We start from the raw sequence: 25,590 nt of genomic DNA on the forward strand, positions 1-25,590 counted from the left end.
TTCTTGTTTAAGACATGACAGGATAGTTCAAAAGCTTGATAATTATTCATGAATTTACTTTTTTTTTTTTTAAATGTGGAACTCTTCATCAATTTCCACGTCATTCTTTCACAGGGGCCATGCTCATCTTCTCTTTATCATTCCAATTTTAGTGTACGTGCTCCTAAATCGAGTACTAGCCATACATTTCTTCAAAAACAATTTCCTAAGCTTTCTATATCATTTCAACATAACTGTCCACCCTCTGGCATCTTTTTGGCACTTAAGTAGCCATTATGATTTACCCAACTCAGGAAAACAATTCATATTCTCATGGCACGAATTTTAGGAAAGAAATAGATATTCTTATCAAGGCAGTGGAAAGCTGGTGAAAAACCAGGTTCTGGTCATGGCAGGGTTTTTGTTGTGTTCAGTGATTGCCTCTGAAGTTTGCATCATCCCAGATCTTTTAACATTAACTCGGGTTTTGGCCTTAAGAGGGAAGCTTTATCTCTAGCAGGGATCAGTTGCAGGAAACAGCTCCAAATCTCCAACAATGGCACCCAGACTTGATAGCCAACCAAGCACAGATGTAAGCCATAAAAAAGTACTTATTTGCTCACTGGTTGCAAGGAAGAGCATTTTATCTGTGAGTCCATCAGGAGGTCAGACATAAAGAAACATGTACCGGGCAGCCTGACCTCCATTGCTTTGGCTTTCATCTCACTCTCCTTCTAAAGCTCAAAAGGGCATAGAGTGGACTCTGATCCTAGGATTTTTTTTTCCCTTTGGCTGTCTCTGCTTTGGCTCATGTGTCAGACAGAGTTGGGGAAAGCCAAACCATAAGAGTGAGTGTTCTCACAAAGACAATCTCTCAGGAATTAAGAGCTCTGGCCACATTGGAAAAGGTGGAAAAGTTTGAGGGAAACATTTTCCTTAGGGGGACTAGGTTGGTGTCTTAGTCCATTCAAGCTGCTAAAACAAAATACCACAAACTGGGTGGCTTAGAAACAACAGAAATTTGTTTCTCACAGTTCTGGAGGCTGGGAAGTCCAAGATCAAGGTGTCTGGTGAGGACAGCTTCCTGGTTCAGAGCCAACACCTTCTTGCTATGTTCTCACATGGTGGAAGGGACAAGATCTCTGAGGTCTCTTTTATAAGGGCGCTCATCCCATTCATGAGGGCTCCACCCTCCTGATCTAATTATTCCCCTCAAGACCTCACCTCCTAACATCATCCATTGCTGATTAGGTTTCAACATAGGAATTGTGAGAGGGCACAAACATTCAGACCACAGATGGAGAGAATGTCACAGTTCCCAAATTGGACTCTGCATGGGAAGGAGTTTGGGAAGTAAATGAGTGTGGAGTGGGAATGTTTGGATGGCATTCTCCTGGGCATAACTCTGTCTTCAAGTTGGATCACATCTCTTCCAAAATGGAGTGTACTTTTAGTGAGGCATTGGCTGGATATCCCTGATTTATCTGCTTCTGCACTGGCCTAGAGCCACAGAAACCAGCCATGAGAGTTTGAAGGGGTATGAGGTGAATTGAACCATGATCCCCCTTCTCCCATTTTTCTTTTTCTGATCAACAAATAGTAGTCCCAGAGCAGTCCACTGTTACAGCTTGTGAGGCAGAAGTCTGTGTGATGCGCTTTCATAATAGTTTGGAAGTCCTGCTTTTATCTGCTCATACTTTCTTGCCATTTTCTCTTTTTAGTTGAAGAGGTTATCACCCAGCTAAAATTCCAATGTGTAAGTACTTACTTTCCATTGACACAACCACACCAACGTGTGTATAGCACTTCCTACTATGCACAACACACTCACTGTCATTATTTCATTTGATCCAAATTTCAGAACAGCCCTCTGAGGTAGGTATATGATGAGTCCCACCCTGGAGTTGAGAAAATGGAGTCTTAATGAGGTCAGAGTCTCATTTGTGGTTTCTTGACCAGGATTCTTAACTTAGTACTCAGTACCACATTACTTGGCTCATCAGAAAAGTGGTTATGAAATCTCTGAAGGTTGGCACCTGATGGGACTTAGAATTTGGTAGCTCAGAGAACTAAAGCTAAAGAGGGTAGATAATTTGCCTACCTCGGGAAAATATGGGTTTTCCACAGGTTTGTTGCTGTTGCTGTTGTTGCATTTGGCTCAGCAGTAGTTGAGGTGATACATTTTGTTCTCCCAGTTATGTGTTCCTGTTTGATCTTGCAGCTGGTGGACTTCAGGGAGGTCGTGTCCCAGATGCTAGGCTTGAATGTGACCAATCTCGCTCTTCCTGACTATGAAATCGTCAAGTGTCTGGAAAAACTGATCCATTCACATCAGCATCACTTTGTCACCTGTGCCTGCCTCAAAGATGTGACTCCTGGGCAAGATAGGTACCCACAAAGCCACTTACAACTTCTTCATTGAACTGTGCATCTCTTGAGGGAGGTGGCACCGAGAGATGGGACACAATTCCCAATGTCACCAGTTTCCCACGTATCTGAAGTTTGATCAGTGTGTGAACATTGTATACTTTGATGATACAGCGAAAAAGCATCATTGGCAAAAAAGAATCTCAAAAGTGCTCGGCTTTGATAAATACCAAATACCATTATTTACATAGGATTGCATTATTTAGATAGGGAATTGGGAGTAAGGAACTAACATTCATAGGGTATCTACTGTGAGTCAGGGGCTTGACTAGCCAATTTAATTCTCATAATAACCATGTGGAGAAGTTTTAATGTTTTTATTTTACAACCTCTCTGGGACTAACGACGGTGTTACCTGCCCAAGGTCGCAGTTGGTGAGTGGTGGACGCAGTGGGCTCTGCATCAAAGGCCGTGCCTCTCAGCTACTTCCCAGTCTCATCTCTCAGAATCTCTCTGATGCTGGCAGAAACTGCCTGCATAGAGGAAGGAAGACATCCCCATGATCAGTAAAGTCCCAAAGTGACAGATTTATAAGTGTAAACTATATAATTGCTTTAAAAAGCAATATACCTAATTTACTTCAGTAAAATATGCGTAGGTCTGAGGTCCTATAAGAAATTTACCTGTTTTAAATATTGCCATCAGATTGCATCTGGTGGTAATTTTTAATGTTTGAACAGGGATGATATCAGTCTTTTAAGAATGAAAGCTTTAATGTGAACCCAGCCCTTCGAGATGAAGAAATACCATTCAGTCTTACTCACCGATACATCAAACGCACTCACAGCAAGGGTACTTTTCCAAGATCAGGATTTTATTGTAAATTGTTATCCCTTCTTGCCTTCTTTTTAGATTTCTGTTTTACAGGAAATCATATTCTTAACTTCACTGAGAAAAATGTGTTACTTTTTGGGGCAATATATCAAATTTCTACCATTTAAAATGTATTTTTTATTGTCCCTGATAGAAGCACTAGTGTCTAATTAAATGAAAGGGAAAAAATAGATCTATCGTACCCAAACATTACGAGAAAATGAAAAATATACAACAAACTGTTCATGAGTCATCAAAAAGCTAATATTATAAACAAAGCACTGGCTTCTTCTAGATTAAAAGAGATTAAAGAATCAATTGCAATTAAAACTTAGGTTGGAACTAGATTGGATCTTGGTTTGGATTTTAAAACAGAATAAAATATTCTTGCAACAATTGGGTAAATTTGAATGTGGACTCAAAACTAGATGATATTAGAAATTATTTTTAATTTTTTAAGCATGATAACTGCACTGATAGTTATACTCTAAATACTTAAAAATCCAAGAATCCATAGTGCTACACACAAGAAAAGCAATAAAATGGAGGAAAAAAGTGAAGATCTTTTAAGAAAACTACTATCCAATAAACATAGAATGGACGATGGGAAAAAAAGAGAGAAAGGGAAAATCTAAAAGAAAGCAAACGAGTTTGACACTTACAGTTGGATGGCAGACAGACTGCATAGAGGAAGAGCGACCAGACTTTGCCTGGGGGGCGGTCATCCCTGCCTGGCCTTCTCCCTCATGTGCAAGGACAGCATAAGAGGCGTTTCCCGAGTAAGTAAACACACCTATGTGGCTCTGGCTTAGGACACACGCTGGACTGGCCAGAGGCAGGAGATCAGCCTTGACTTTTCTCTGGGGTGGGCCTGCAGTCTCTGGAGGCACCCACGTGTGCCAAAGATGCAGTTTTGGACCACAGCTGCTGCTTTGGACCCGAAGTTCCCCTGAGTGGAGAATGAGACTTCACTGGGTGTCTAGATGCTCCAGAGTGGAGTGGCCCTGCTCTGCCCAGGAACATGTACCCGTGAGTGCAGCCACAGGTGCCTGTGTTTGTATCGGGGGATTGTTTGTGTACTTTCTCTCTGTTTTCACTTCCCAAATACGATCGTTAATAAACGATTTATTTCCTCTGTAAATTTATTTTCTATGCTATTCTGAGATATTTTAAATAATGTTTTAAAAACAAAGTATATTATTTTTTTCATTTTTGACTTATTATCATTAATTATATATCAGGATTCATGTAAAAGACTAAAAATGGTCCATAGTGGTTAGTACCGTACTTTCTCTTTATTACATGAAATTACATTCTGTTTATCCAAGTACATGTTTATATAACATGACCACTGTATGACCTAAGTGTATACACAATAATGTTTAGCACATGCAGAAATATTAAAAATGTCTGAGTATCATCCTTAGGGGCTTCTAGTGGAAAGGGTATATGAAATGAGAAAAACAAATTTTGTATATGTATATAGTCTATGTGCAACGTTAACTATTTGTCATTTGAAAAACTGGAAATACTTTAATAAAGCCATTTTCCTCCTTGTTAAAATGCCAGCTGGCCGTTGGATTTTCCTCTGTGGCATTCATTTCCAAGTTGGCAGGCCAGCTCTGAATTTTTATGTTAGATGTTCTTCTTCTATAATATCCATGTATATTTTATATTGTCCAATAAAATTCATTAGATCGATGTGATTTTTACATAAGGCTTTAAAATATTTAATACTAACTCTTCTACCAAATAAACTTGAGTGATAATTGCTACTGAGATTATTATTCTGGTCGTGGTCTGAGACAACTAAATACATGCATAAAATCTCTCAATTAGGAAAAAAAAATTTAAGCTCGAACTATCTAAATTTTCAGTTTTACCTTATAGTTGGTTTTACAAATGAACAGCAAGTGATTCAAGGTCCAGGGGTGGTGGGCTGAAGAAATGTTAAGGAAGTTTTGATTATTGGTATTGGAATAATAGTTAGGACTTAGAAGTGGAGTCTGATTTTTCCTGGGGAAGCATTTCGTGGTTATATAACTGTTGGCTTGGAAGGCTCCACCCAGTTTATTCACTAGCGATTATATCCACATTATTGCACATTCCAAGTAGCTTCTCGTTCGCAAGTGGGGTCTCTACACTTCTCTTTCCCCATGTGGCTTTTGTACTGTTATTCCTTCGCCTTTAAATAAAAGCCATCACTCTTTTGAGGCTCCTGCTAAGTGATATTTACATATAGCTTTCTTCTGGTCCTCGTTGTGGTTATTTACTAACAGCCTGCCTGTCCACCCGACTTAAGACTTCAGCAAATGGTTCATAGGTGTCTTCCCTATTGTCTGAAGCAGTGCTGCCTTCATCTCGGGTGACCTGATTCCCCACGAGGCCAATGCACACGACGTAATTTCTTTAGTTCCTTGGCCTTCCCACCTCTCATACCTTTATCTCCTTTTATTTCAGCCACTCACACCCTAGAATGCAGGTTATGGTAATCCCATTTAGACTACCCTAAGGCAAAGGAGAATTTTGGAGCCTCATTTGAAAGATTCAGCAGTGGACTAGCTTCAGCTTTGCTAGATCCAGGGATTCAAAATTGTTGTCTGGATTCTTTTTGCTTCTCTCCCTCTCTCCTCTTGGCTTGATTTTGCTTGTCTTTGTATGTTGGCGTCAGTTTCTCCTTTTGCAAGGGTGTTCCTCCATGCCACTAGGAAAGATGGGCACAAGCAGTTGCGTGGTCGTTACAACTCAGGAGCTAAGAAAAAGGGCCTCTTTGTCTCCAAGCACCCAGAGAGCCTGAGCATCTCTTCTTGATTGTGTACCCATCCTCGAGCCAATCACTGTAGCCAGGGGGATGAACTCAGCAGCCTGCATCCCATGCCAACCCCTGCCAGTGAGTTGGGGTGGGATGAGACTCTAGGATTATCTGTTCAACCAGGATCACGTGTAATGACAGAGGGAAAGTTCTCCAAAAGAAGAGAAGCTAGACAGACACACGCACACACATCTATGACACATGGTCACATCAGGACCTTCTAATCATCTAGAACTTCTCCCACCTCTAAAATCTTAAAGTAAATCTTTACAAACTTTTATCATCCCAGACCTCTACCTCTTACTCCAAAATCGCTGTTCTTTGAGCTTCTGCATTTCCGTGAGTCTCATATTTCCTCCCTATTAGCCCTGCCAGTCTTCACTCCGTCTGGAGCCAGCCAAGATATTATGGTTCATTTATTTAATCATTCTCTTCTTAACACCTTTACCTCCTTGTTCCCTTAACCTTCTGTCCTCAACTTTGAATTAATCCCAACTACCAATGTTTCTGGTGCTTTTCCTGCCCCACTGAATGAGGCTGGAGAAAATCACATAAAATCACAGCTAAGTGGCACCCCAAATTCCTGGCCTTTGATCTCTCTTGAGCCCTCTGTGCTGGCTGGTAATCCCGCACCGTTTTCCCTGGTAGATCTGACTGCCATTTTCCAAAATGACTATTGCAAATATTCTGCCCTCCCTCAAGGCTGTTATCCTGTCTTTTTCCTCTTCACTCTCAGCAGATAATCTTGTCTCCCATTTCACCCAGCAAATAGAAGTCATTACAGCAAACACCTTCAATGTCATGTCCTAATACAGCCTTCTGTGTGTCCACACTCACCCTTGCCTTCCTCTCTCTCCCTGTCTCAGGTTATTTGCTCTACCTGGGCACTTGCATTCTCATCGTTTCCCTCTCTCTTCCATGTTGTCGCCCTCACCCTCATTAGTGGCTTAGTTCCATCAGCATTTAAATCTCTCTCATTAAAAAAAAATAACTCCTTCTACTCCATTAGCTTCTGTGATTTTCATTCAACTTGTTTTTCTCCCACCTCTCTGGGTACTTGAGTTAGATCATTTTAAGATTGTAAGAAACAAAAATGAAATGAGAGATTAATGCAGGAATAAGTGTGGATATAAGTGTGGGTGGGAATCTTGACCTCACAGTCAGAACTTAGTGAAGAACAGTGGGATGTCCCGGACCCTGGGACATAGTTGATTGCCTAAGACCTGGAGGGCTGTGTGCAAGGCACACAGTGGCTCTGCTGGCTGGGTCCTCTTAGCTTTCCCACAAATCCAGGTTTTCTTTGATCTCCTAATGACGACTCAACTGCCCTCTGCCTCTGCACCTGCTGCTTCAGCTGGCGTCAGCATCGTCTGCCCGCTCTTCTCTCTACCTTTGGCTTCAACTTCTGCTTATTCTGGGCTTCCTTTGTTCATGTTTTCTGATGCTTCCTGGCTTTTCTGTGTCCTGCCATTTCTGTTCCCACCACTGACTGCTCTCCTTCTTTCTCTCTTTGTCTCTCCTTGGAGGCACACCCTGAGGGGGCAGAGAAAGAAAGAGAGAATGAATTGACAGAACTGAGTAGAAGCCCCAGGTTTCCTGACCCCTGGTCTCATGAGTTTTCCATTTCAAAAACTACATTCCCCTGCAATCCTTTGGGCAGTCTTGTGGTTAATTCTTGACCTCGCAGAAAGTAGGGAAGAGGGTAGTGTAAAAAGTGTAAAAAAAATTCTATTCAAGTGGTAATGGCCAATAAAAAAAAGTGGAGAGATTGTATCCATTGCTGACCTGGAAACAGAGAATAGGTACAGAGCCTGGACTCATGCTTTCTGGCTCTAGACTCACAAAGTTCTATTTGAAAAACAGGCCTAACTGTAGTATTGCTAAGTGGAAGATGAATTTTGTTGTTACTATCATGCTTAAAGTCATTTACATACTCAGAACATACTTTGACTATTTTCCTATAGGGCTGGACTAAATGTCCTCACAAGGCATTTAGGAAAAACTGTAAGGACATGACAAAGACAAATGATTGTCTGGGCTCTGCAACAGATGCTGCAGTGAACCCCAGGTTCCCCCTGCAGGACTAAACCGCTCATTCTGCAGCTGCCCAGAGCTGTTGGCTCCTGGGAACCCACAGCCAAATGCCCTCCAAGGACTTGCGCTCTGATGAAGGGAGCTACCTCATTCTGGGTCACAGACCCTTTCCAAGGGCAGCTCTCATCCAGAGACTGGTCAATGAAGGGGTTACACAGATCTGGCCCTCTTCCGTCAATGCAGGAAGGGTCACCTGAAGGGTCATCTCAGCTTCAGAACCCCCTTCCCCATAAGATTGGCTCAGGCCTCTGTGGCAGCTCCATCACAGGGCAGCTGTCCCCTCTGCCCATCCTTCTTTCTTACTTTCTTGCAGGTTTTCTTCTCAAGTGTGCAATTCGACTAACCCTCTACTTCCAAATCTCCATTTCAGAGTCTTCCAGGAAACCTGACCTAAGAGAGATTCATTCATTCTCCTTGCAGCTAGTTATGAAGATACTAAGCCGTTTTGTTATCTTCCATCATGTGGTTTTATCCATCAGTCAGTCAACAAGAATTTGTTGATCGTTTGCTGCTACAGATCCACAACACCCCCCCCCCCAAAAAACCAAAAATATCCATGACTTATAGATTACTCATTTTTCTGTATCTTTTCAGAATTCTCCATGGGAATTTATAACTAGTTTTTAGTATAATTCTGACAACCAGAAAAAGATTTATTTTTTCTTTTGTGTCAGTTGCAACAGGGTACAGAAGCAGACTAGGAGCTACTCCTGGTGGTTTAGGCAAGACGGGATATATTATAAGGGTATTAAGTGGCTTACAGAATCATATGAGGGCTGAAGAAATAGACTTGAGGTTGAACTTTTCCATAGCAACTCCCAAAGGCACGCCACAGAACTAAGCCACCAGGAGAGCTGCTGCTACATCTACAATCAGAAAGCCAGAATCACATTGATACTAGCAGGACCCTGAAGCCACTGCTTTAAACGTGCCTCCCCTCCTGCTGCTAATTCTAGAACGTTACTGCACCAGATGCTATCTGGACCGGGAAATGCGTGCCTTGTACCCTGCCTCTCAGAACCCATGAATCTAGTAACCAGATGCTGGATCTACTGCCAACGATGCCACAGAGCACCAAAAGTGTCCCCCACATGCTTGAGAATAGGAAGAGCTATGGCAGTAGAGTGTGACCCCTGCCCGTCTTCCAGATCTCACACTTGAGCGTCTCACTGGCCAAACCCTAATTACATCTGCAATCTTTTCCCAAGGCATTCCGGGAAGCATGGTACGTAGTTTCCTGGTGTTGGAGGTGCAGAAAGGTATGCTAGAACAGTGTTTTTCAAACTTTTGACATAATCTCCTGTAAAATTCATTTTGTGCACACATACGCACAATCATCTACATGCCTCCCTGAAATAAAAGATTCTCAAGACAACTTGATGTGCCCTGATGGTTTCTATTCTCGTCTGGGCTGTGTGCTGCTATGCTCTATGCTCCATTAAGAAATGCTGGTCTTGACGCGCTGAGTTGATTTCATGACGGACTAATGGATGGGAACTGGCAGTTTGGAAAAAAAAAACACTTCACTATGAGAAGGGAGAAATGGATGTTGAGTGCCAATCCACAATAGCCACTATTCCAAACTGCTCCTTCCTTTGTCCCTCAATTAACAAAAAGGATTTGAGGCCGCTCACAGAAGGGACTTAGTAACATGATATAGTGTATAGTGAACTGAGGATCAGGAGAGAGGCTTGTAGTCCTTGAAGAGGCAGTTTCTCCATTTGTGAAGGAGAGTGTTGTGATAGCTCTGTGTTATAATGACCTGATTGACATCTACCTAGTAGGAAAACTAAGGAAAAGGGCGATCACTCTGTACCTCATAAGTTTTGGTAGAGGATGGATTAAGCTCACAAGGCAGTCTTCATGGCAAATGCACTGTGGTGTGCTTTTGGGATTAACTGTCGTACTCCTAAAAAAACATTAGTTGGCTTTAGTCCAGGACCTGGTTTTGTACGTAGGTGTAAAACCTAATGATTAATTCTAAGAGCAGGACAGAATGTATTGAATATGAAATACATGATTAGTTCCCCTGCCCCATGTCTGGAAGGCAATTGTTAATTAATTACACTGTTAACGTTTGTTAAGAATTTAATTCCTTAATGGAGAGCTTTTAGGTAAAGGCTTATATTTACCAATGATTGCGGCTTTCAGTGAGAACTTTTTTCTAATGTAGTGCAGGTTTGAAGGTAATTGGTTTTAAAAAAGAAAAGCCTGTTGAGTATGCAGAACGAATAAACATTTAACAATTTAACAAATGTCTAATCTGTGCCAAACCGAGTGCCAAGCATTTCCATATACAATAACTCATGTAATCCTCACAATAATTCTTAATGGAGAAATTATGATTCTCATTTTTACAGATGTGGGGAAAGTCTTAAAGTGATTAAAAGAGACTCACCAAGGCCATTAAACTAGAAAGTGGAAGAACTTGGAATTTGCATTCAATTCCGGACAATCACAGCTCCTGTTTTTCCTATTGTACCAGAATGTGTCTGTTGCTTTCATTACTTGTTCAAGGTGAACATAAATGGAAAAAAAAAAACCCTCAAAATAGACTTTATTAGCAAGACTGAAATTTTTATGTTTTGGAGCAAGAGACATTCTAATGGGGACCTAGGCTTCCTATTTCATATTAAAGCTTCCTAAGCTATATTTTGTTCTTTATAGGACCTTGATATCTAAGAGCAATAGAGAATTGAAAAGATAATTTGTAGGCATTATTTCAGTTTCATATCTTTCATGTTTTTCTTTTCTTGCAATAGTGTTTAAAGGAACTGGAAGAATTTGTGTTAAGAACCAAATGTTTATGTCTACATAAAATTCATTGAAGCCCTAACTCCAAATGTGATGGCATTCAAAGGTGGGGCCTTTGGGAGGTAATTAGGTTTAGAGGAAGTGGTAAGGGTGGAGCTGCCATGATGGAATTAATGTTCTTATAAGATGAGAAAGAAATCGAAGTTTGCTCTGTCTCCACCATGCAGAGATAGCAAGAAGGCATCTGTCTGCAAGCCAGGAAGAGAGCCCTCATCAGAACCAGGCCATGCTGGCACCCTGATTTGGGACTTCTATCCTCCAGAACTGTGCAACATAAATTTCTGTTGTTTAAGCCATCCAGTCTATGGTATTTTCTTATGGCAGCCTGAGCAGACTAAGACAGTAACATAAGATACTCCCCTAATCACTTCCATTTTATAAACATAACACAATGCCTGTTGGATATGTGGCACTTTAGTTGTGTGTGGTTGTGGCAATGTGAAGAATACTAAGCTTGTAAAGTGTGTGAAAAAAAATCTATAAAGTGTTTATACCTCTATAAACACTTGACTCAATATTGTTTTTGAATTTTCCTCCTTTCGCAAAAATATATAAAATTAAGCAAAATATTAGGCCAAAAAGAACACAATTCAATGGGATTCTTCACCCAGACAATTTGATTTTATTGCCTTCAGCACAGAGGTTGAGCTGACACATATGTTTACAGGATATATAATATGTGACTTTGGGGGACATGGTTACATACTTTTGAGAATCACATTTTCTTAGGCTAAGCTAAGGAGTGTATTTAAAATCTTTCTTTAATTATTTCTTATGTGGAAGGTACTAGATAGTCTACATGCTTCTGTTGATAGTTCTCGGAAGCTAGCAACGACGTCCTCCACAGAGACGGTGTGTGCTGAGTTGAGAGGAAACAGCAGAGTTCCCAAAGCAGTTCTGAAAACCACTTACTCGTAATCTTAATAATAATAGCTACCATTTAGTTACGTACCAGAGACCATTGAGCACTTTGTAAGCTTAACCTAATTTAATATTTTCCTAAATTGTAGAGCAGTTGGCAAACACTGTGACTGGCCTTGTTCTAAAGCTGAAGAAAGAGTCTAAGAGAGAAGTGAGTGGCGTCAGATCCGAGGGCAGGTGGTGTGACCTGGAGGCATGTTCTCTCTCCTGTGCTATTTCTTCTTCCTCCTTGGAACAGCCCATTGCCAGGCCCTAAAGGTGGGTGTCTGGCCAGGCCATGCCCTGTCTTACATGAGAGTGAGAACTGCTCTGTACATAGGTGTCAGCCAGCAACGCAGAAGTCTTTGGACAAGGAGGAAAGACATCTGCCAAGCAGAGAGCTTTGTGTTTGCAGGAGCCCCCTCTGACTTCCTGGTTTGGGAATCAGGCTGATTGACTTCAATTTAACGGTAAGGGTTAATTTTGAAAGCCATGCCATGTTCACTACAGTGGGAAATGTTATGCCATTCTGCGTAGGAGTCTGGTAATGTGGGTGTTAACACCACGGACTGTGTAGTTGTATTCACTGGACTCTAATCTGAACCCACCTTTTGCTATTTGGTTCCATTTCTGGGCATCTGTTCTCTCATCCATAAAATGAGGATTAGTAATGTTACTGATCTCCTACAGTTGGTAGGAGGGTTAAGTGACATCATAGATATGAAATGTTTAGTCCGGTGCCTGGCATATTATCATTGTCATTATGTATTAGTTATTATTCATGTTAGGCCCTTAATATGCCCAATCATCACGCTTTCATATTTAATGCCTTGGTTGCTAGACGAAATCACTGTAAGAAAATACTGATTTTTCTCCTCCCTCTGGGGTAGACTGTTACATGGATGTTCCCTGGTGAAGCACGCCTCCTGCTATCCTCTCTCAACCCACATTGACTCTGAACTTGGCCACGTGACTTGCTTTGGGCACTGGGACACGAGCGTGTGTGCTGCCCACTGTACACTGGGGCTTGCCCTATTGGAACACAAACGCTGTGCAGGGACAGCAGACCAGGCTTGTCTTCTCAAAGAGAGGCCCTAAGACCACATGCAGAGAGAGGCCCCGTTGAGCCCACCCCTGAGCCAATTTTCCAGCTGAACGCAACCACATCAGGGACTCCAGTTATGAACAGCACTGCCCAGTCAACCCACAGAATCATGAGAAATAATAAAGTACTGTTGTTTTAAGCCACTGATTTTGGGGGATGGTTTACTATGGAGCAATAAATGACTGAAACACCCTCCATAATGTCTGCGCACTACTGTGAGACATAACCTTACACCAACGCTGTATTAGCGAAGAGCAAGCACGATGCCACAATCCCAGTGGTACAGCTGTGGGAAAAGAGAAGAGCTTTCAAAGAGCTCAGAGTTGCGCATCCGCATCGCAGACGCACATCTTGTTGCCACAGGTCCATGAGAGCACACCTAGGGCCTTGCCAGGTCTCCGGCCTGCTGGGAAAGCCGGCACCATGGCTGTCGGCCTGTGGAAACGTGAAGAAAAAGACCCCGCGGGTGCTCCAACTGCCTCGCCACAATAATTGCCACTCGCATTTCTATTTGCCAACAAAACCAGTGTTTACAATAGAAAAACAAGATTATTTATAATTTTAGAAATAAATGTTTTATTTGGAAAATGTCAGTGCCAGTTGCACCCTAATGGTGTTTTTCCAAAACATGTGGTTAGTAAGAAGAGTAGAGCAGGGATTAGGGTTATTTTAAGAGAGCACTAAGAGGCTGCCTAAACAATATCAAACATTATTGTATTTGAAGGAACGCGGGCCTGTTTGCATTGTGGTTGCTGAATAAATGTGCCATGAAATATCCTCTTGCTCTTGGGCAAGGCGTGGTCCATGCACCAACCCTGTTGCGTCCCACTGACTCGGCTTCCCTTTCCTGAATCGCTTTCTGTTCACCGCGTTAGACGAAATGAATTGAGTGGTTTGGAAATTGGAGAGGATTATAAATCTTCAGGGGAGAAATACAATGACTAGGAGGATAGAATAAGGAAAACAAAAATATCAATTTGGAATGAACAGTTTTTTTACATAGACTTTATATTTTGAAGCAGTTTTAAGTTCGCTGCAAAATCAAGTGAAATGTACAGAGATTTCCCACATACTGCTCCCCGCCAGCCCACGTACGCACAGCTTTTCCTACTGTCAAAATCCTGCACTACGGTGGTACATACGTTACAATCCATGAACCTGCATTGACACACCAAAGCGCACAGTTTACACTGGGGTTCACTCTTGGCGTTATATGTTCTATGAGTTTTGGCAAATGTTTAATAACATCTATCCACCATTATAGTATCATGTTGTTCCACTGCCCTCAGAATCCTCTGTGCTCTGCCTAATCATCCTTCCTTTCCTCTTAATCTTTGGCAACCATTGATCCTATTACTGTCTCTACATTTTTGCCTTTTCAAGAATGTCATGTAGTTGGAATCATACAGTGTGTGGCTTTTCCAGATTGGCTTCTTTCGATTAGTAATATGCATTTAGGGTTCCCCCAAGTCTTTTCATGGCTTGATAACTCATTTCTCTTTAGTGCTGAATAATATGCCATCGTCGGTGTGTTCCACCATTTCTTTATCCATCCACCTACCGTAGGACATCTTAGTTGCTTCCAAATTTTGGCAATTATGAATTAAGCTACTACAGACATTGGTGTGCCAGTTTTTGTGTGGACATGTGTGTTCAACTCATTTGGGTAAATACAGGAGCATGACTGCTGGATCCTATGGTAAGAGTATATTTAGTTTTGTAAGAAACTGCCAAACTGGTTTCCAAAAGGACATTCCCACCAGCAATGAATGCGAGTTCCTGTTGCTCCACATCCTTGTCTGGATTTGGCATCGTTTTGGATTTTGAGCATTCTAATCGACATATATTTGTACCTTATTCTTGTTTTAATTTGCAATCTCCTAATGACATATGATGTTGAGCATCTTTCTATATGCTTATTTGCCATGCATGTATCTTCTTTGGTGAAGTATCTGTTCAGATGTTTTGCTCATTTTTAAATTGGATTGTTTGTTTTTTTATTGTTGACTTTTGACTTTTAAGAGTTCTTTGTATATTTTAGATAACAGGTAATGATCAGATATGTCTTCTGCTAATATTTTCTCCCAGAGCAGTTTTCAAAAGATAATAATATTTGAGATATTTAAATTAATCTTAGCATTGTATAAATAAACTGTAATTTTTAAAAAGGAATAAATAGGAATATATTAACTATCATGAGCAAATTTTTGAGGAAGCATTTTTAAGTGGCTGATCCTTTAACAAATCTGATTATTTTATGTAAAGAAATGAATATAATAAAGTTTCTTTGTGAGTTATAAAAATGTAGCTGGGGAAATTACCAAAGCATATATAATCTAATAAAGGCTGAGAAATAGGGAAGACCTGTAGAGAATAAGGGAATCTGTCAATGTAATACCATTGTTTTACCTTTATCTCACTGTATTATTGTTATATGTGTGTCTATTTCCCTTGCTAGGCTGTGAGCTTCTGAAGTATAATATCTTTCTGATATTTGAAACTGCTGCCTCTGGGATGAGACATAGGAGAGCCTCAATAAATGTTTCTTAAATCAATAAATATATGAATGGCTATATACCAATTTAAAAAATATTCTGAAATTTCCATGAAACTGGACTTATCAGAAACAATCTCAAGTGTTATTTGACGATGGGCTTGCAGCACTCACACCTTTGGGGGCCATATTACATAGCAATCAAGAGCTCGGGCTTTGAAACCAGAGAGATTCATCTCTGAGTCCTGATTCACCACTTTCAAGTTCTATGATCTTGGGCAAAGTATCTTTCTAAATCCTTTGTTTCTCAGCAATAAAATGGTAACAAAAGTAATGTCTATCTCATGGGCTACAGTAGTTGTGAGAGTTAGATAAGAACACAGGCGCAAAGTTGTGTTTGCCCAAGAGGAGGAGTGCCAGGTCCCCCCGGTAGAGAGGCTCAGCCCTGGAATCCAGAGGTAAGGTTAGCATAAGACTGTGGGGCTGGGAGGCAGGAGTGAGCTGTGCCTTGGCATGAGGTGCACTGGGCTAGCTGTCTTTCTGCTGATACTCTTTCTCTCTACTGTGGCTGGCCGCAGGCCGAGGACACTTACGCTTTATGGTCCTTTGTGGGGCAGTCATATTCTGACCACAGCCAGGGCAGGAGTGGGTAAAGGACCAGGATTATGGGCTGGCTTCAATCCCAGATACCACCTGTAGGTCATGACCCACTAGTTCTTACAGACTCTACACAAGGCTCTTATCTAACCTGAGCTGCCAACTCATGGGATTCAGACTGACTCATACAAGTGGTCAATCAGTGATCTCTTAGTTTGATATTCACAGCCATAAACCCCAAACATTAAGGAACATTGTTGCTTACATGATTATTAAATCCTGTTCCAGGTTTGCTCCACGGTCTCATAGGGAAGAGAGGGCTAAAGGCTAACCGTATGAGTTATTAATGTTTTTCAGGAGAAGTCAAAACATGGACTCTTGCAGCCATTAGGAATAGCTGTGCAGCTTATAGTGTTACAAGGCACCACTGAAGAGATATTAGGAGCAGATGGATAATTATGGACAGATAGATAAATTATCTCATCTTCAATAAGCACATCCCATGAAAGTGAGGCTGCTTAAGTGGGAAATAATCCTCGTACGGCCTGGCTGGGGAAGGCTCTTTCCTTCTAGGCTTGGTATTCACAGAATGTTTGTCTAACTATGAGTCTCAAGGGCAGAAGTATCTATACCACATTCAAGGAATGACAGCTTGGTTCTCACTACTCCACATGGCCTGTCAGTTCCCTCTGTAAAACCTGCTGCGAAGCACAGCAAGGTTTTCTATCTGATGCTTAGTCTGGGTCACACTGACAGCAACTTACAAACTGTAGTGTAATGTATATTTTGATATATCCAGACAGTTATTGCATATATATGTGTGTATTTCTTCTTGTTTATCTTTCTAGCTATCACCCACCTACTTATCCTGAGTGAGCCCTCTCTTGTCTATTAGAAAGTTTACTAGAAGAAAGTGTTCTATGGATTCTGTTCTGATAACTAGTCAGTTCTTGTTTGTTGAATTAGTAGAACAGGGACCCCCAGATGTGATTTCTTTGCAACCTTGATCTTTGAAATTTCTAGATTCTGCATCTATAATACTTGTGCAGTGTTTATGGAGCCTCAAATATTTCCCAAAAGTCCATGGGGAAAAAGAAGAGAATTGCTACCACTTTAATTTAAAACAGACACACTCACACACAGAGACATGCACACACATTTCATTTCAATTTCATGAAAATACTGTATGAATAGGTTCTTTTCATGTGTAGTAACAAAAAAATCAGGTGAAGCTAAAATTCCCTTTACTATCCCTATTCCATTCCACCATCCAAAGACAATCACTGATCTTAGTTTTACAAATATAATATATATAAGTGTGTGTACGTACGTGTGTGGCAGAGGAGAGAGACAGAGAAACAGAAGACAAAGAGAAAGACATGTATAGATTTTTAGGTGTGTTTTAAACGTAAGTGGTGTTATACTGTGTGTGTTAATCTACATCTTGCTTTTATTATTGTATTATTAGTCTGTTAAGGCTTCTATAACAAAATACCACAGACTGGGTGGCTTAAACAACAGAAATTTATTTTCTCATGGGTCTGGAGGCTGGAAGTCCAAAATCAAGATGCCAGCAGCGTTGGTTTCTGGTGAGGCCTCTCTCCTTAACTTGCAGATGGAGCCTTCTTGCTGTGTCCTCCAGGTGGCCTCTTCGCTGTGCACAAGCAGAGAGAGAGCTAGTTCTGAGCTAGCTCTGATGTCTTTTTCTCTTCTTCTAAGGACACCAGTCCTATCGGATTAAGGCCCCACCCTTATGACCTCAACTAATCTTAATTACCTTCCTAAAGGCCTTATCTCCAAATACAGTTGCATTGGGGGTTAGGGCTTTGACATATAAATATTGGAGGGACACAATTCAGTCCACAACAATCACTTAATAAGATGTCTTATAGATCTTTCAGCATACACAGATCTACCTTTTAGTTCCCACATACCCCTGTGGAATCCTCCATGGCATTTAATAGCATTGGTATTTCATAACTTATTTAATCATGTCTTAGTCTGTTTTCTGTTGCTTATAACAGAATACCTGAAACTGGGTAATTTATAAAAAAAAATAATTTATTTCTTACAGTTACGGAGGCTGAGAAGTCCAAGGTCAAGGGACTATATCAGTGAGGACCTCCCTCCTGGTGGGGACTCTCGGTAGAGTCTCAAGGCAGCACAGGGCATCACATGGTGAGGGGCTGTGTGTGCTAGCTCAGGTCTCTCTTCCTCCTTTATAAAGCCACCAGTCCTACTCCTATGATAATCCATTAATCCCTTAACACATTAATCCATTAATCCATGAGTGGGTTAATCCATTCATGAGGACAGAGTCCTTCGGACCCAAACACCTCTTCCAGGCCCCACCTCTTAATACTGCTCCATTGGGGATTAAGTTTCAACACAAGTTTTGGAGGAGAAAAATATTCAAACCATAGCACCATACCATTGAATATTTCCAATTTTTTTACTAATATAAAGTGTTGCAATGAAGCACCTTATCTGTGCTTTACTGTACATATTTCAAGTATATCTCCAAGATCAAGATAGAGCTGTAGAATTTCTGGGTTAAAGCGTGTGCTCACTTGCCAAATGGCTTTCTTTCAAGAGTGAACCAATTTACTTTCAGAAGAGTATGAGAAAATCAGTTTTTCCGCAGGCACCAACAATTGATACTATCAAATTTGGAAATTTTTCTAATCTGATCAGGCGATAAATGGTATGTGATTGTTTTATTTTGCATTTCCCTAAGGTAAGAACAGTCAGGAATAGGAATTTTTACACATTGTGCTAGTTGAGGTCCTCTGAGAAGCAGAGACCAGGGCTAGATTAGACGATAAGCGGTTTATTAGGGGAAATACTTGTGAAGAGAAAAGGGAGGGGCAAGGATTTGTTGGGGACACTGACGCTGGTGTCAGACTGGGACACAGGTCTGGCCCCTGTAACGGGAGTGGGAGAGGAGGAGGTCGGGGTGGGCAGAGTCTCAGATCACTGTGCGGTTCTAGGAATGTTTCACCCAGGCCACCATGGAGACCCTGGGACGGTCACCTGTCAGAGGAGTCCTGTGTCCTGCAAGAATGGATTCTCATTGATAGCCTCGCCATGTTGACTCACTGGCTTGAAGCAGTCCCTGGGAAGTGTGGCCTTGGTGTGAACACAGCAGTGGATTCAACTGTCACAGCTAGGGTGTCTGCCAGTTCTATTCCCACAACAGAATATCTGAGTGGTGCATTTCCATGCCCACCTGTCTTCATTGATCATCTGGATTTCTTCCTCTAGGACAGGGATTGGCAAACTTTTTCTGTGTAGAAACAGATAATAAATATTTTAGGCTTTACAGGCCTGTCGGAACTACTCAGCTCTGCCCTTGCAGTAGCAAAGCAGACACAGATTACATGCAAATGACTGAAAATATCTGTGTTCCAAATAAATTTGATTTACAAAGGTAGGCAATGAGCCAACATGTGCTGTAGTTTCCTGACCTGAGGACTAGGAGATGCCTGTTTACATTTGTAGTACCCATCTCTTGAGAGTTTTGTAGAATTTGCCCATAAAATTATTCGAACCTGGTGCTTTTCTTAGGAGATAGACTTTGACTAACTTTCTAATTTATGCTAGGCATGTTTAAGTATGTTTATTCTTGTGCCAATATTGAAATTTGTATTGTTTTCAGAAGTTCAACCGAATTATGTAGATTTCACATTTCTTGCTACTTTACTTGGTCTGCCCTTATTTTCAAAATCTCTACATTTTTCATCTTTTTTATCCCACATTTTAAAAGTTAATGTTTTATTTTGGATGATGTACATGAAAAACATTTTTAAAGCCTCTGTCATAAATAAATATAAATCAAGATAATGTATAGAACGCAAGATGATATCCATTCACTTATCTAAATCTTGATGTTCCATGGATGAGGAAAGGCAAGAAGAGCCAGTTATGGTGACATCTTATCAATCTACAGTAGGTAGCCAAATTTGTTAATATTTTTCTAAGCATAAATCAACTATCGAGTCCAAGTATCTTACTACCATCTGGATTCATTTTGTTGTTTAGATGACTGAGGTTACTTACAGTGGCTAAGCATATAGATTCTGGAGCTAGAGGGCTTATATTCAAATCTTGACTCCACCACATACCAACGTTGTGAACTAGAGTAAATTAACTAACTGCTCTGCCATAGGTCCCTATCTGTAAAATTGAGCTAATCATAGTATCTACTTTGCAATATTATGAAAAATTAAATGAGTTAATATAAGTACAGAATTCAGACTTGTGTCTGGTACCTGTAAGTGCAACTGATTGTTAATATAAGTATTAGTAGTATCATGTGCTTATGTGCTTGATTTGTTTTGGTTATAAAGGTTTTATTCTTTATGGTTTTGTTTCCTTGAGTCTGTCTTTGATGAATTTTGTGTAGGCACTGTACTTTTTGTAAGATTCTTTTGTGAAGTTCAGCAAATGATGGTTCATGACTGTGTCAACACCAGAGATTGCTGTGATATCTGTTGCCTCACCCTCAGAATTTCAGCAGAGGCAGTCTTAGCACGGAGGGAATCATTGATGCCCTCTGTCCCACTGAGCATCTTTGCCTTCACCTCTGGGCATTGCTCTTTTACAGTCATCAAGATATTGTCATGTTTGCTCAAGATCCTGATTTCAATTCTTTTGGATCAATATCCAGAAGTGGGACTGCTGGGTCATATGGTAGTCAGAGAAATCTGCCCTCCCATGTTTACAGCAGCATTATTCATGGTAACCAAGATGTGGAAAAAACCCAAATGTCCATTGACATATGAGTGGATGCACAAAATGTGGTATATACCTACAATGGAATACTATTAAGCCTTAAAAAAGAAGGGAATTCTCCAATGTGAGACAACACAGATGAACCTTCAGTTGGACGAACCATGAACTTATGCTAATTGAAATAAGCCAGTCACAAAAAGGTAAATACTGCATGATTCTATTTGTATGAGGTATCTAAAATATGCAAATTCCTAGAATCAAAGTGAGAAATGGTGGTTGCTAAGGACAGTGGGGGAAGGGGAAATGTGGAAGTTACTAAGCAATGGGCATAAAGTTTCAACCAAACAAGATGAATAAGCTCTGGAGATCTGCTACACATCATTCTACCTGGAGTCAACGATAATGTGCAGTGCACTTAAAAATTTGTTAAGAGGGTAGATCTCATGTTCAATGTTCTTACCACATTAAAACAAACAAACAAACAAAATATACTGTAATGTTGGAGAACTTTCACAGTGGCTGAATTGGTCTCCACTGGGCATAGAATTGGTGGTAAAAGCAGATGTGGGAGGCTACTCTGAGATTAATTTTGCAGGGTTGGGGGAGGGGCACCTTGAGTGAGCACAATACTTGGGGAGAGTGTTGTAGAAAGGACAGAAAACAAAAGCAAGTCATGTAGACAGCACCTTCTATTAATAATACCTTTATGCCTATTTTACTGTTCTTTTCAAAGAAGAGCTTTAAGTTTAATTGATCAACACTTTTGGAGTCCCCATTTAGTTGTGTTTTCAAATTTATTGATTTCTATATTTCTATTTATTCATTCCTTTCTTATCCTTTTTTGGGGGGCTTATATTATTGTTCTTTAATTTCTTGAGCTGAAAGCTTATCTTGTTTATTTTCAGTCTTTTTGGTTTTGTAATGAATACATTTAAGGATCTGAATTTTCCTCTGATAGCTGCTTTGGTACTACCCCCTTAGGATTTTTTTTTTACCCCTTGTTCATGATTTATTAGTATCCTTTCCAACATATTCCAATGCTCATAACACTACATAATGTTTTTAAAAATAACTTTATAGTGTTTTTGTTTGCTTGTTTGTTTGTTTGTTTTCCACAGTGATAGATTCTTACTCTGTTGCCCATGCTGGAGTGCAGTGGTGCAGTGGTGCAGTGGCACAATCATAGCACACTGCAGCCTCAAAATCATGGGCTTAAGCAATCCTCCTGCCTCAGCCTCCCAAGCAGCTGGGACGACAAGTGTGCACCCTCACACCTGACTAATATTTATTTATTTATTTATTTTTGTAGCCATGAGGGCTTGCTTTGTTGCCCAGACTGGTCTCAAACCCCTGGCTTCAAGCAGTCCTCTTGCCTTGGCCTCCCAAAGTGCTGGATTATAGGCATAAGCCACTGCACCCAGCCAAATATTTGTATCTTGACCTTTGAACTTTCTGTTTCATTATCATCTTTCCTTCAGAGTTCCTAAAGAAAAGTCTTATGTTGATCTCATTCTATTTTCTTAGTTGGTAGCCTGTTTTTATTTCTCTCTCTCTCTCTGTAAGACTTTAGGATTTTCCTTTTATATTTAGTGTTCTGAAATTTTTACAGTACTGTATTATGTGATTCATTTTTTATTCATCTTTGTCTATTGAGTCTGAGGATTTTTTGTTTGTTCTGGAGTATTTCTCTATTTCTGCTTTGAATATCCCCTCTTTTCCATTCTCTCTATTCTTTCCTTCAGGCACTCCTATTTTCAAATATTAGAATTTTTGCATCTGGTCTAAAAAGTAAACTTAAAAAATTTAGTCAGTAAGTCATGCTAGAAATAAAAGGGGTACCCTTGATAGTTCAAGAGCTATGAGAAAGCCATGACGTACCAAACAGATGTTACGAGATGAACTTGTAGGAGGGAAACACTGCCCGAGATGTGCATAGGGAGGGGTGTCATAAAGGTAGTAGTGGCCCCAGAGGATCTTCATCAGAGATGGAACCCAGAGGAAAGCAGAGAGCATGCCTGGTTTAGGAACAGCTTCAGGAAGAGACAGGCATAGCCAAGTAGAAAATAGCGACATTGTCATCCTGCAGCAGAAACTGTGAGTATAGGGCATGACTTGAACAGGCATGAAGTGCCCTGGCAGGTTGGCATCACTGAAGAGTAGTGGGAACACTGTGCTCCCAAACTAGCAATTACTTCACTCTGTGGCAACACATCCCACCTTCCTTGCATCTCTAGGGGCAGGTTTTGACAAAAAGATTTGGTGTTCACAGATAAGCTGATGACAAAGCTCAAATAAGAATAATAAGCATGCAACCAAGACTAAACATCTTGGGGGTGGGGAGGGCAGAATCACTGCTAAAGAAAAAAGCTTTCATGGCCGGGCGCGGTGGCTCACGCCTGTAATCCTAGCACTCTGGGAGGCCGAGGCGGGTGGATTGTTCGAGGTCAGGAGTTCGAGACCAGCCTGAGAAAGAGAGAGACCCCGTCTCTACTAAAAATAGAAAGAAATTATCTTGCCAACTAAAATATATATAGAAAAAATTAGCCGGGCATGGTGGCGCATGCCTGTAGTCCCAGCTACTGGGGAGGCTGAGGCAGAAGGATTGCTTGAGCCCAGGAGTTTGAGGTTGCTGTGAACTAGGCTGATGCCACAGCACTCACTCTAGCCCGGGCAACAAAGCGAGACGTGAGACTCTGTCTCAAAAAAAAAAAAAAAAAAAAAAAAAGCTTTCAAATCCAACAGAGAAAACCGAGTTAATAAAAAGCAGAACCAGACCTTAGAACAGGTACTATTCAAAACCTATGAACAGCCCTGGGAGATGTGAGTGATGCTGCATCCGTAAGAGAGAAATGGGTAGAGACTTAGAAAATATAAATTTGATGTTGAGAAACAGAAAACTTCACTAGATGGATGAATAACACAATAATGGACTAGGTAAGTTAGTGAGCTTAAAGATCAAGTCAAAGAATTTTCTCAGAATGCAGCTGAAGGACACTTAAAAAAAGGAATATATGAACTTGACTCTACTTTTTTTTTCTTCCAGTTTTAGGGTTGCATAGTTGGGAAGAGGTGCTTCAGTCCAACCATCTTGCTTTCTTCCTTTCTGATTTAAATTGATGACATAAAAAACCTATCCTAGTGGTCATAGAGATTTTCCTTGAGAATCAAAAGAAAAATCACCAGAGAATTACCCAATACTGTGAGTTATAGAAATAAAATTTCCTCTATTTCATTATGACTCTGGGAGTTCCAAAAATTGCACACCAATTTAGCAAATTTTTATTGAGTGCCTTTTACATGTCAGGTATCATGATAGGTTTTGATGATACAATGATTACTAAGACATTCTCAGTCTTTCAGGAACTCTGTGGAATCCATGAGTTTGAGAAAACAGTAAGAACTTTCTATCACTCAGTGTCCTATTACTAATACCCAACATTTGCATGGCAATTTACAGTTTACAAAGTGTTTTTTAATACAAAGGGCATTTCAGTTGATTCTCATATTATGTATTATGTATCATTATATCATTTAAAAACTATGAGAAAACAGTTGGAATATTTTCCTCCAAAGTGTCAAAATACAAATTATTATAGCATATATGTAGATTATTAAGTGAAACAGAAAGATGACAAGAGTAGAATGATGTAGGGACAGAACTCAAATTTAGATTCCAGATCTTGATATCTTCCCACTATTGTACTGCTCTGGGTCATGTTAGCTTAGAAAGTTGCTTTCTGATCTTTGGATTCATGATCTAAAAACAGTTGAGAGAGGTGTAGTTAAAGTAATTTCTTTTCTTTTCTCTTTTTTTGAGGCAGATTTTTGCTCTGTTGCCCAGGCTGGCGTGCAGTGGCATTATCATAGCTCAAGGCAACCTCCAACTCCTGGGCTCAAGCAATCCTCTCACCTCAGCCTCCTGAATCCCTGAGAGTATAGGTGAATGCCAACACACCTGGCTAATTTTTATTATTTTTTTTAATAGAGGCAGGGCCTATGTTACCCAGGCTGGTCTTGAACTCCTGACCTCAAGCGATCCTCCTGCCTCGTCCTCCCAAAGTGCTGGGATTACAGGTGTGAGCCACTACACTATAGTAATAATTTCTAATGTGTCTTCAAATCTAGCATTTTATGAGCTTTCTTTGAATTGCACCTGGATGCATAAACACTTTGATAAATTCACTATGGGCTCTTAATTGAATTATTAAAATTCTGATGATAGCCAGCTATTATTCCATGGTAGACTGTAAATATTGCTTTTCATTGCTTTACTGCAGTGGTACATTTTCTAGAAATATTTGTTCTTCCTACCCCAAATGGTATATTATTGAAATCACAAAAGACGGAATATATAATTTTTTACAAGGCTATCGTTTGTCTAACAGAGGAGCACTAAGAAGTTGGACTTCATCCTAGCTGGATACTGTCACACATGCAAATGGCTATGCTGATTTGACAGCTCACGGAGCTCAGAATGACATGTCATATAACATACTGTCTCTGTTGAGTAACATTGCAGCTTATGTCCGTAATAATCTGAAATATTTTATGTGTAGCTGCCATTATTTTATGACTAAACTAGGGGACAATTTTAGTATCTGTTACTTTCATGCACATATAAAAAACCCTATTTTTATGTTGGGAACATTCCAGTTATTCTCTTCTAGTTATTTTGAACTATACAAGACATCGTATTCCAAAAATATGTAAAACTATTATGCATCAATAAAAAACCCCCAAATTTTTACACCCATAGCCAAAGAGATTGTTTAGGTTATAACACTGATTGCAGTCATCCTGATTTTTGGCATAAGAGGGAGA

At 40.4% G+C, this 25,590-nt stretch overlaps 1 protein-coding gene, 1 long non-coding RNA gene and 1 other non-coding gene across 4 annotated transcripts in view; 2 read left to right on the forward strand and 1 right to left on the reverse strand.

The window, feature by feature from the left end:
• CCDC170 (coiled-coil domain containing 170) overlaps positions 1-3,244 on the forward strand; it is an 83,855-nt gene extending 80,611 nt beyond the window's left edge. The window contains exon 13 of the mRNA XM_069489097.1: positions 2,201-3,244. Coding sequence (XP_069345198.1) covers positions 2,201-2,401 — 201 coding nt within the window. The 3' untranslated portion in view covers positions 2,402-3,244. The remainder of the gene's footprint in view (positions 1-2,200) is intronic.
• LOC138396127 (U6 spliceosomal RNA) lies at positions 70-176 on the reverse strand. The gene has a single exon (XR_011235607.1). It is a non-coding gene; the product is annotated as a U6 spliceosomal RNA (small nuclear RNA).
• Positions 3,245-4,203: 959 nt separating the features above from the next.
• Positions 4,204-12,880, forward strand: LOC138395800 (uncharacterized). Of its 2 annotated transcripts, XR_011235556.1 has the most exons (5): positions 4,204-4,248; positions 10,888-10,985; positions 11,107-11,281; positions 11,950-12,309; positions 12,730-12,880. It is a non-coding gene; the product is annotated as an uncharacterized lncRNA (long non-coding RNA). The 2 variants fall into 2 exon arrangements; XR_011235555.1 differs by having other exon boundaries at positions 11,950-12,880.
• The last annotated feature ends 12,710 nt before the right edge of the window (positions 12,881-25,590 follow it).

Source organism: Eulemur rufifrons, chromosome 15 (assembly GCF_041146395.1).
Source record: "Eulemur rufifrons isolate Redbay chromosome 15, OSU_ERuf_1, whole genome shotgun sequence".
Taxonomy (NCBI): Eukaryota; Metazoa; Chordata; class Mammalia; order Primates; family Lemuridae; genus Eulemur; species Eulemur rufifrons.